The sequence below is a fragment of the Pinus tabuliformis genome, chromosome 7, assembly GCF_031772625.1.
Source record: "Pinus tabuliformis cultivar Carrire ecotype Pingquan chromosome 7, CPIR1, whole genome shotgun sequence".
In the NCBI taxonomy this organism is placed as follows: domain Eukaryota; kingdom Viridiplantae; phylum Streptophyta; class Pinopsida; order Pinales; family Pinaceae; genus Pinus; species Pinus tabuliformis.
In genome coordinates, this window is record NC_142293.1 from 941,524,666 (window position 1) to 941,537,893 (window position 13,228).

The following is a 13,228-nucleotide window of genomic DNA, read 5'->3' on the forward strand; positions in this document are numbered from 1 at the left end:
GTAGAAAAATGGGGAAATTATCATGGCAGCTGCGAATTCAGGCTCAAGCCAGGGGCCTCTTCACTGAAACTATGATGTCCGAAGGACCCGGAGTTCAAAATCTTTTCAGCTTTCGAGGCCGAAGAACGACTATGGATCGAGGATATAATCACAAGTAGAAAAATGGGGAAATTATCATGGCAGCTGCGAATTCAGGCATACCATCTTCAGCAATGGTTTTGTGACAACGGGATCTACTCTATCTTCTTAGATGGAGCATCCCGAGCATCCGAATGTAACTCAAGCGAGGCAGTGCGGGATTACGAGAGACATCCAACAATCGGACTGAAGCCCTAGCCTTGGGGTAAGGAATACTGATAACCAAATGGGGTTCGGACTATCTTGGTTCTAGGGGACTTAATGATGGTGATTCGTCATATGGTGGCCAAAGTGGCCAGATCCCTCCCACAGTATCCTCGGCTCAAAAGACTCAATTTTTTTTAGATGTTAGATTTTTTATTTATTAATTTTTTGGTTTCAATAAATTGGCTGAAATGTGGGAAATATAAAATAAAAAGAAATGCAATAAACACAAATTTCTCTCCAGTTATCTATGTCCTTTGAGTGGTAAGGCTGATACATATTCTTAAGTCTTTCTGTTTTGTTCTCTAACTGGTCTCTAAACCATTATCAATTAGCAACCAACAAATGGCTATTAATCATGCTAATTCTTTTCTAAGTAATTTTAATTTTTTTGGTCAACAATTTATATCAAAGATTGAACAACAAATAATAGGGAAGCATTTCAAAGTTTGGGCCACAAAAATCCTTATTTTTTAAACATTGATTACAAATAATTCTGAAAATTTGATCATCTTTATTTTGACCTGCATCATTTTCATCATTATTGAAATTTCTATATCATCCATAGTGTTGTCTTTTATAATATTATCTAACTCTGGAATGTTGTTTTCCTCTTCCTGAACATAACCATCTTCGATATCGTTATGGATGTTAATTTCTTTGATATTTTCTAATTCCCCTCTCATTTTGTTAGCCATCATTAGCAGTAAGGTTGGACTTTCTCAATATTATCTAACTCTGGAATGTTGTTTCCCTGTACCTGAACATAACCATCTTCGATATCGTTATGGATGTCAATTTCTTCGATATTTTCTAACTCCCCTCTCATTTTGTTAGCCATCATTAGCAGTAAGGTTTGACTTTCTCAACCTTTTAATTACCCTTTCATTTTGTTAGCCATCATTAGCAGTAAGTTTTGACTTTCTCAACCTTCAAGTAGAGTTAATTAGAGTTAATGAGTTTGAACTTTCTAGAGCGTTTTAGTCAAAGCTTACATGTGACTAGCCCTATATCCTATATCCATGAGTTATGACAATGATATGGCATCCATTCATATCATGGTAGTCAACACAGTATTCCAACTTATAAATCTATATTATGGGATCAAACATAAAATTGGAAAAACTTTGACCAAAAAATACCATTTGATGTTTCAAAATATTCGAAAATTATAAATCCCAATTTACGGAAAAAAAAACTTTACATATTATTATTGACCAAAAATGAAATCATCATATATAAAGTTAACAATAGTCAACAAATTAGTTTTTTTTAATATTTTAATTTTAGTTTTTTTTTTTAATATTTTAATTATTTCAAAGTGTGATTGGTTAAATTCGTCTCCCTCTTATTGTCTAATCATATCGATGCACGGTCCTTCTACGGAACTGTACAGTGGCCAGACACTAGCCCCCATTATGGACACTGTGATAATGTGTGAGCTAGAGGCAATAAAAGGAACAAATCTATATGTATTGATTAGTTTAATGGTACAAAAACGTGAAGGGCGGGCCTCCAATTCAAGTTTGTATGTATTAATTAGTTTAATGGTACAAAAACGTGAAGGGTAGGCCTCCAATTCAATGAGCTGATCGTAGTTTTTCCAATTACAAAAATCAGTGCCTAGATATTTATTTCCATTCATGAGGTACATTATGTCTAACGTGGCATGTACCAACCCAATTGTTTTATATTTATTATGAAACAAATAGATTTATGGATATGATTGGTAGGGCATGTTTTGGAAAAATTTACAAGATTGTTTTAATTGGGCAAAATAAATTTTGAAAAATTATAATTTATAATAAATTTGGGAAAAACTTACTAAATTGTTTCAACAGTCCAAATATGATTTATGGTTTGTTTGATGGGTAAAAGCCTATAGTTAATATAATTTTATTAATATTAAGTTTTATGTCATATTTTAATATATGTGAATGTTTTGAATAAATATTTTATTTATTATTCATTAAAAAAATAAAATTTTATATTATCTATTATTATATTTGAAATAATGTAAATTTAAAGTAATTTTGTTAGTAAATGCAATGTTCACACAAAATGTTCAATATTAAAAAATTATTAATAATTCAATTTTCAAAAGTTTTAAGTATTATTCTCATCAATTATGAAATCTACATATTGGAATCATGAATGCTGCTAATGCATGCAATAATGGTTGGGGTTAAAGACTAACTTGAGATAATAAATACACCATATTCACAATTACCTAGTCAAAGAACCACCATGTTCACACAAAATGTTGAATATTCAGAAATTATTAATAATTCAATCTCAAAAGTTTTAAGTACTACTCTCATCAACTATGAAAATCTACATATTGGAATTATGAATGCTGCTAATGCATGCAATAATGGTTGGGGTTAAAGACTAACTTGAGCTAATAAATACACCATATTCACAATTACCTAGTCAAAGAACCACCAAATTGAATAGTGTGAGTATGAATGTGTTAGTCTAAATATGAGTGCTAATCTGAATATGTTAACCTAGGTCATGATAAAAGGGAGTTTGTTCAAAATATGTTTATATATGTGAGAAATTATCTGCATTGAAAATCATCTTTGCATATTGTTAATTGGGCTTATCTTGGATGGTTTGGAGGAATGATTGTGATACTCTCTGCCTAGGTTCAATTCCTATAGGTGACTTGATGAGATTTGTTGTTGTGGTAGTCTCAATATAAATATATTTTCCATGCAATTCCTATAGGTGACTTGATGAGATTTGTTGTCGTGGTAGTCTCAATATAAATATATTTTCCATGTGATAAAAGATTAGTATAACCTATTATAGATTATGTGAGCTGGAGGACCAACCATTATGTTATTTTAAAATCAAATTGCAAGGTCCATACCTCGTTAGAATCCTTTACCATATTTATATATCCATCCTTTTCCATATTTATATATCCATTTTCCATATTTATATATCCATACTGGGCTTCTTCGTGACAAATGAATATATATATCATTTCAATTTTTTAATAAAATCTCATTAATCATTAATATAATATTATTTTTATAATTAATTTAATAAAATGTCATTCACACATTAGTGTGGAGTGATATATATATATAATAAAATCTCATTAGTCATTAATATAATATTATTTTTATTATTAATTTAAAAAATGTCATTCACACGAGCGATATTCAATGTTATATATAAGTCATATATAATTGAATTAAAAAGGTTTGTTGATTGTGAAGGCTAAAACCTAATAATCATGGTTAATTGAATTAAAAAGGTTTGTTGATTGTGAAGGCTAAAACATAATAATCATGGTTAAAAGTATGAGTAATTACTATGGTTCATTTTTATTTTTTTATTATTTTATTTTTATAGTTATTTTTATCCTTTTTATTTTAAATTGAGTTAAAATGTTATATATATATATATATAGTTTGATTTAGTCAAAATGTTAAACTAGACACATTATGTTACAACATCACTATCATATTGAAAAAATGTCTTTTTTTATTTAAAAGAAAAACCACTTAAATTTTCAATTTGTTTTATTCAAATATGGGGGAGGAAATAAGGAAAAGGGTTAGATTACCACCCTCACAATAAAATTATAGGGAAGCATGTCACGCCACCTAACTTATAACAATTCAATAGTAAAATAATTTATTTTATTTTAATCAAAAGTTAATTTTTTTACATTTTAAATTTACATATAAATAAAATTAATTAAATTACAATTACAATTGATGAATATGTAATCAATCAATATATTAAATTAAAGTAAAATAATAAAACCAATTTTCATTTCATAAATATATCATTAAAATTAATCAAATTCAATTAAAATCAATAAATAAAATGTAAAACAATTCTATATTTTAATTATTTTAATTTAGTTATTCATAGGGTCTTGGATAGACAGTGATTGGGTGAGATGTTAAGTCACTTGTTCAATTCTCTGCCTTATTTGTATGTTATTGTTAGACATGACCATGATGATGTAGCCTCGTTGTCAAGCTAACAATTTTTATCTCTATTTTAAAATAGCTATATTTAAACCAATTGATAGGAAACGGAGATATGCGACCTTATTTTTTACAATTTTTTAATTCTAAATTATTTAAAATAAATAATAAATAACAATGAAATGACAACCACTTTAATTTGCATTAATTAAACAACATAGGCTAAGTGTCTTTCCTTTTGGTCGATGTATCGATACTAAATCACGCACTTAAGATAATGTGACTATTGCTCAATACAATCATGCCACGAATAAAAATGTCTAAATATTCCAAATATCCGAAGGGATTAACGTATGTGATTGTCAAACCATCAATCTAAGGTGTTTTTAAGAAAGAAATTCAAGGCACAATCTTAACTTGCTTCAAAGCACAATCTCAAGCCCTATGCCCTATATGTTTGGGATGGTGCATCTTATAGCTCTCATTATTATTGTTATCAAATATCAATGTAACTTGTTTATTTCTGAGAACTAAATATTTCCAAAAAAATAAAAATTGTGTTCATTATTGTTATACATAAATGCAATTTATTTATTTTTGGAATGAGAGCTAAAATAGTGTTAAATTCGATGTTTTTATTTATAAAATTATAGTAAGAGATGGTAAAAATTTATAAAGCATCATAGTAATTTCAATAATATGTATATTTACGAATGATTGTTGTCAATGCCATCCCTTCCCTTTGATTTTGATACGTTCTTTATATGTCTATTGTCATCTATGTTTTTTGAATTCTTTCATTTTTCCCCTCTCAACGATTGAGATAATAAATTTCATATTTTAATTTCTATAACACACTCAACTTCATATTTTAATTTACTATAACACAGGAACGGGCATCGTAGGAAAGTTATGAAGGTTTGTATAATATTTAATAATTATTGAATTGTGGTTGGAACGCAGGTTTGAATTGGGGTTGGAAAAGCCAGACCCTAAAAGGGCAGTCCAGAGTGCAGTGACTATAGCTATAGCTTATGTCATTGGAGGTTTAGTTCCATTAATTCCTTACATGTTCATACGAGTCGCCAAAAAGGCTGTACTGCTATCTATTATAGTTACATTAATATGTTTGTTATTGTTCGGCTACTTTAAAGGTCTTTTCGTTGGAAATAAGCCTGTTCGAAGTGCTCTTCAAACCGCGATAATCGGTGCCATTGCGTCAGCCGCTGCCTATGGTATTGCTCGAGCAATACAAGCATAGCTCAATTGGTGTAAATTTATTTTTATTTTTAATTTCAGGTGGATAAAAAACCGGCCCGAGTATCATTTATGATGTTTTTAATTAATTTTTTTCATATTGAAACTCGAGAAGCTCGTCGCATGTATGGCCATTGATTCAATGGTCTGGTCAATCTAATATGAAGGATTTCTTCAAAGAGGTTTGCAACCTTTGTATACTTTTAATATATTCATTCAAAGCAAGTTTTGGAGGTTCAAAGATTTCTTCAAAGAGGGTTGCAATCTCCGTATACTTTTAATATACTCATCCAAAGAAGATTGTGGAGGTTCCATATTTTTAAAGTATATATTTAAATAGTTGGAAAGATTTTGGAGACTTTGTTTTTTAATATTTTTTTATGGTTTTTTTTAATACTTTTCGGTGAAAAGTAAATATTTAGTTAACTTTTTGCAAAAGACTTGATAAATTATGGGCCATGTAGAAAGTCTAGTGGAAAACTTTATTGCTTAAATTTTATTTTAAAGGGTCATGACAAGTCTTGGAATTCAAGAGAAAAGATCCTAGATGCAAATTTTCTTTACGAGACAGTTAGAGGACAATTACCTTCTCTCTCCCTACAGAAAAAACATCTTAGTGGGAAAAGAAACCAAAGAAGGTAGGAGGAGAAATCTCGAGGCATCTTGAAGGAAAGAGAGAAGAAATTGAAAACCTTGAACATGATCTTGTTAAGGTGAAGCAAGACACTGCGAGAAGGGTATTTTTGAGTTGAACTTGAGAGCTAGTGGAAGCCTCGAGACAAACTTATGAGTCTGTAAGTTCTTGGCTAGACTGAGTAGTCTTGATGCTTGAGAACAAACCTTGTTGGTCACTGTCTATTAATTGTAATGGAAACTGAAAGGGCTCGGGGGGAGAATTAGACGTGATTGCCAATCTCATTGGTTGGGAGGAGTGGTCTTTCTTCCTGGTGAATTCCTTGACATCGATCCCTAACATATAAGAACTTAATCATGATGATATTTATTTCTGAATATAATTGTTATGATGAACAATAATAACATATGAAATTGTATTCGCAAGTATCGTTAGTTGAAGAAGTCAGAAACTTCTCTATGAGTAAATGAAATGGGAAAATTGTGTGAATATTCTGTTAAAGTGATGATAAAGATGCATTTAATGTAATTTTGTAGGTAAGATTTGTATATTGTAATAAAGGTCTATAGGCAGGTTGTCAATATTAAGTATATTGTTGAAATAGGTTAGACCCATTGACAGACAAAGTCTACAAAGGGGCAGTGCTTGTCTCGTAAGATTTGCATATTGTAATAAAGTTCTACATGTAGGTTGTCAATACTAAGTATACTGTTGAAATAGGTTAGACCCATTGACAGATAAAGTCTACAAAGGGGCAATGCTTGTGTCGTTAATTATTTATATCTAAGCACTAGAGTTGAGTGCATGATAGACCCAAACAAAAGGACTATGTTCCGTCCACCCCATTGTGTTGGTAATAGGTTTCCTTAGGAAAACAATATGTATAAGAAAAACTTATGAATTGAACCATTAGACGGAATCTGTCAGTTGCAATAAACAAACAATACCGAGAACATTGAGAACCAAACTGTATCTATGCACATATGATCTGAACAAAAACAAAATATTTATCTTCTAAGTTGATGTTGTTAACCCCTTTCATGTAGAAACTGAAAGAAAAACGGTTAGCTCCGACAACCAACAAGAGTTGGCCATCAAGGATAGTTTGAGTTCGAAATACTATAACAGATGATTAAAAACTCCATATAGCGAATGGAAGGTCCCGACAACAGGTCAAGTCCTACCTACTTTGCACATTAATGGTAGCAATTCTTCTAACTAGGAAGGGAATTACAAGAAACAAGAATTGATAGTGATAGACTGAGCTATTTAATAACTGAAAAAAATATATAGATGTATTGTAATAGACAAGATGTAAATACAACGATAAGTAATCTTTTCAAAAAAATTGTAATCCTATTCATGTTCTTCTATTGCTCATTTACAACATAGAGAAAATTGTAGAGTGAATAACACAAATCACTTTTGGTGTAGATGAAATAAAAAACAAATGTACCAATAATATCAAACTCCATGTAGACAACTTATATATATAAAGCCCTAGATAGGAAGCACTGAAACAATGATCGTTGGGGCAAATACTTATGCCTTTAAATTGAACACAAGTTGCAACTATATATATGTGTGTGTGTGTGTAGGACATTCCCTAAATAGAACCCTTAGTAAATCTCTAGACCGACCCGTAGTTATATTAATATCTTCCATTGTCTCAAAGACACATATATATTCAGGCTAGGTAAAACACAATGAAATAATTGTCGTCAGCCACAGACTAAATTACATATAAACAATTATACAAATAGGAAGAAGACTGAAAATGTAATCGATTGAATTCATCATAAATCCTTTTAAGATTGTTAGAGAGAAAAAATATTTAATTAACAGTGCTATTAAGATTTACTTAGAATAACAAGAGTCGAGATACGACTATGAACAAAAACTTATAAATCAGCCACTTAACTTAAGCCCTTGGAAACAATCATAACAAAAAACGTTTTTTAAAGAGTAATTTTGTACAAACCCTCGACCTGTGGAGGTACCTATTTAGTTAAACTCCACAAATCTTGTAAAAACAAGGATGCATGCAAATAAAAAAGGGTCTTTCCACCACAATCACAGAGAACCGAAGCTATAGGTTAACTGTACCAGAAGCCTATAATACATACTCCAAACCCTAACGAGCCCAGGCTCAAAATAATCGGTTATTGTCATTAAGATACACCCTCACACCGAGGAGAAGAGAAGAAAGTGAATGGAACCTGGAAAGAGAAGACGACCGGGTAAACATTAATTGTAAACTTAAAAAAAAATCCCAACAACATGATACACGTACACATGAAGCAGACCGAGTTAAAAATCCTTACCTGCAAGCGATCAAGATATTCGAGAATAAGTAAGACTTCATATATATAAACAAAAGAAAAGAAAATAACGATTAGGGTAAATTGAATGTTTGTTCATACCTCATACAGAGCAGGAACAGGGTTGCCGATGCAACATTATAACCATAAGTAAGGTACGCTATTACAACTAAGAACCCTATGCATAGAAGTTAGCAACACTAAAACAAAATCTTGAAGTAGGGTCTTGTTACCTGGGAGGATGGCCCACTGGGTGCCATATCCCAACCGACGATGAAGAAAGCACTGGGCACAACTACTTTATATAGAATCAAGGATAAGAAAACGAGATCAGGAAAAGCTAGGAGCACCTCTCTGCTGTGCAAACCTGAGAATGAAATTAACCAAAATTACCCTCGAAATACTTAAGAACGCTGACGTCGACTTATGAGGAAACCCTAGTTCCTCTAGGACTAGTTGTAGACCGCAGAGCTTCGAACAACAAAACTATAGAATGACCAAGGCCAACGATGAGGCGGGGGGAGGGAAGTTACCCTTAACCGCCTTATTGAAACCAGGACCGTCAGATCAATCCTTAAGGGGATCAATGATGAGCTCGACAGTGAAAATTTTAGGGGCTAATATTCATAAGTGGGCTAATTTTTCATGTTTTTTCTTAAAAAATGATTTGTTAATTTCCATTTTTTATAAAAATGATTCGCCAAAATTTTACATTATAAAATTGTTTTACTTTAAAGATCGCCAAAATTTTATATAGAGACCATAAAATTATTAGAAATTTGAATACTTTCACAAAAACATTGTCAAACATTTTTCAAATTGCATATTATGTACTAGTGAGAATCACCAAGGTTTTTAAACTTTAAAATAAATTTGCATCCTTAAAATTTTCCCTAGAGCTCGAGGACAAGTTTCCCTTGTGGTTTGCGCTGTATTCAATGAAGTGGAGGCTAGAGAGACTTCCATTATAATATCAATAATATAGATATATTAACTACACTCACTGACGAAGAAAATCAAGAACTTATCCATTATTATTAAGCCAAGTTAACCATAACTTTAACGCCAAAATATTTATATAGTGTTGACTCAAATATATGCCTTAGATATTGAATGATGAGTCTATGATATTAGAGACATAACAATAACTACAAGTTGATTGTGCATAAACATAGAAACTCAAGGTATACCTTAATACTCCGTAAAATATAACAAAGGTATAAGGTACAAATCTCGTGAAAGGAATAAATAATATATGGTATTACCTTTGGTAGCATAGTAATAATAATAAATAATTTTTTTTACTTAAATGTTACAAGTGGTATCAAAGCTGAAGCATTCAACACTGTGGCTTGATTAAGGGCACGAGGACTAAAAATTCTTGTTAGAAGTGCATTGAAATAATTCCATTAGATGAGTTAAGTTATCAAAGTATTACTTGAATTATTGTTGAGGCCGCCCTTACTTACAAACATTGACTTATTGAGCGCCTAAGAGAACAAACAATTGTTGAAAGATTTATTTGACAAAAAAAAGGATAATTAAGCAAATCATATTCTGTTACTGTTGGATAATGAGAAAATTTCATGACTCGGGAACGATGAGGAAGCACATGCACCAACAAATCATAATATGAATACTAGATAAACTAAGTAAAGTGACATTTCCTACACTATGGATATGCTTGAGAAGGAATATGAGTGTTGCATGTGAGATCATTTTGAGAAGTTTGAGATTATCTATTGGAAGACTCCCTGTTAGTGGTTGCGAGATGTTTTTTTGTTAATTTACGTCATGATTATTTCGATACATAGTTTATAACGTTGATATTTGTAAGAATGATATTTGGAAAGGAGGCATGTATGAAAAGGGGCTAAAAATATCACTGGCATCAAGGTAAGTAACACTTAACTATAATATTAGATATAATGCATCTATACTAACCGAGAACCTTGTAATATATAAAGCAAAATGTATGGCATATTAATATAACTAAGGAAGCTAGTTGAGCATATTTAAGGATAAATCTTGTCCAAATTGAGTGGGGATATATGATGCTTATGATTACAAAATATATGTGAAATTTTGTGAGTTACAGACTCACAACACTAAATTCTAGAATGATTCACTAAATGGTTTATTTTATAGCCACGTCACAACTGGGAAGGCTAAGTATGTATTGTATCTTTGTAGATAACCCTTAGCGAAAGAACTATACCAAAGCATCAATTGTGAAGGGTATGTATGGAATGAAAGATCCAAAGATACAAAGGCTTCTTTATGCTTATAAGTGATCTGATATTCACCCTATGAGTGACATCAGTTAAAGATTTATTAAACTAAAGTATTACAGACTCATGTGCTGGTGTGTGTTCTGTGTTATTTAAGCAACGGATTGTTCAGATTGCCAATACACAGACATTTAAATGGAAAGACAACAGAGAAATACGGTAAGCAAACATAAAGACACAAGCAATTTTAATAAGGAGTTCACCCTATTCTCCAGGGCTACATCTTCGGTCCAACTTTCATTGGTGGCCTTGTTTTATTGTGCCTTTAAGCAGAGAAATTACAATACAGGGACTCAATGTGAGTTCTCCTGAAGCAGGTTTTGCTTGGCAGGGTGGTTCTTGGATTCCCCAAGCCACTTGAGTACACAGACTTCTTCTTCCTACTAGCTCTGTGACCTTCTGGTCTATAGGGGAGAGCCTAATGTGGTGCTTAGCCCAGACAGATTCCTCTATGGGAAAGCTTAAATCTTCAAGCTCTCTAGTGCTCGATGCTGCCTCTTGTCAGCTTGGCCCTCTGTCCTCTTCTGCTTTGCTTTACTGTTCTCTGTGTTTAGTCCTCCTCTCTAGGTTCACTGTTCCACTTTTTTGTCTCTTGACTCTTGCTGTCTTACTTCGCTTGATTCGACTATCTTTGTTCATGGCTTTAGCCATTCGATCCCTATGCCTATTCGGTTCCTCTTCCGCCTCTGTCTCTTCACCTTCTACAATTGCGCTTGGAGTTCATGGTTTGGTGTCATCATGAACGCTCGAGGAGTGGCCACTTGTCCTCCTCTAAACGGCGCCAGCATGCTTCGTTGATTCGTTTCTTCAGTTACGTCGTGGATGCGTTCTTCCTCCATCGTGGCGGTCAAACGGATTCCAAATCCCTTCTAAAATGCAGCTTAATTCTCTGTCGGTTCCGCTTCCTCCATCGGGCGTGATCTCAGCAGTCCGATCTGGGCCCTCTAGATCCGACGCCATATGCATGTTTCGCGCGGTTGACTTTCTCGACCGATAGCGCGCGATCAACGACGATTTTCTCTCACCTCCGTCTGCCATGCGTCGATCGATGTATGGAATCGCTCCGCTCGTCCAAAACCTCTTACCGTTCAAGGGCACCCCGATCAAAACTGCCGGTTTTCCAGAGCGTGGGTCCCGCCTTGTACGTTTAACACATTTTCCTTTTCCGCCCACGGTCCTCCAGTTCCCAACGCGACCGAGTGCTCAGGGTTCCTCCATTTCGGCCCTGTTCGCTCAGGCGCTAATCGCGCATCAAAATCCACCTCCGTTTCCTGATCTGGGGCTACTTTGACCTCCCGCGCAGTCTCCATGGGCCTCGGTCAGCGCGCTTTGACCAAGGTCCTCGTCATTCCACACTGGCTGCCATTGCCATTGGTTCAGGGTGTTTTTGATCGCTGTTTTGGATTCTTTAGAGATTTGTTCCGACCTGATATAGTCATGGTTCTTTGACAGTCTTCTATGGATCCAATTCGGATCACGACCTTCCCATTGAAAAAGCTTTTGGACCACCAAAAGTTGGTTTTCAAGCATCGACTAAGTGAGGATACTGTTTTTTCACTTGTCCAATCTCAATCCACTTTGCGATGCTCGGCTTTGAACCTTTGAGCTCAATCCTGAGGTACTCAACATTTCCCCTGCGCATCGTCCTTACCTTCCTGTCCAACGCTGTGTCTTCCTGCAACTCATTGAGATATTTAGGTAGCAGGTCATCGATAGAAGGCAATTGACTCTGCTCTTCAATGTCCTCAATCATTGAAGGTTTAAACAATCTTAAGCAATCTGCATTTACGACTGAGTAGATTTGCATGTAAGCTGGTAAATCAAGGCGAAAAGCATTTTCACCATTCTTCTCAAGTATCCTAAAAGGTCCATACCTGATAGGCTTTAGCTTTTTACCTTCACCTTGCATCCTGTCCTTGCTGATATACAGCCAGACTTGGTCTCCAACTTGAAAACTATGCTCCATCTAATGCTTGTCATGCCTAGCCTTATACTTGGCTTGGCTCCTTTCCCGCTGTTCTTGTACTGCCTGGTGGATCTCCTGGATCTGTTCAATGAACCTAGTTGCCTTGTCCACATCACTGTATCCATCAACCATGGTATCTTTACCAAAGACAAAATCCAAAAGAGACCTTGGTGTGAAACCAAAACAGGTCTCAAAAGGAGATCTCTACGTAGAAGAGTGCTTGGCTCTGTTGTAAGCATGCTGCACATAACACAAGTGTTCATCCCAAAGCTTAGAATGTTTTCTGCAATAACCTCTCAATAACTGGATCACTGTCTTGTTTACGACTTCTGTCTGGCCATCTGTTTGTGGATGAAAAGTTGTGTTTTTCTTTAGTTTGGTGTCCATCAGTTCCCATAGACTTGACCAAAACTTCCCCACAAATCGGGTGTATCGATCAGATATAATGAAAGTGGGTAATC

At 33.8% G+C, this 13,228-nt stretch overlaps 1 protein-coding gene across 1 annotated transcript in view; it reads left to right on the forward strand.

Moving 5' to 3' along the window:
• Positions 1 to 5,913, forward strand: part of VIT1 (vacuolar iron transporter 1) — a 120,609-nt gene extending 114,696 nt beyond the window's left edge. The window contains exon 4 of the mRNA XM_089459223.1: positions 5,262 to 5,913. Coding sequence (XP_089315349.1) covers positions 5,262 to 5,559 — 298 coding nt within the window. The 3' untranslated portion in view covers positions 5,560 to 5,913. The remainder of the gene's footprint in view (positions 1 to 5,261) is intronic.
• The last annotated feature ends 7,315 nt before the right edge of the window (positions 5,914 to 13,228 follow it).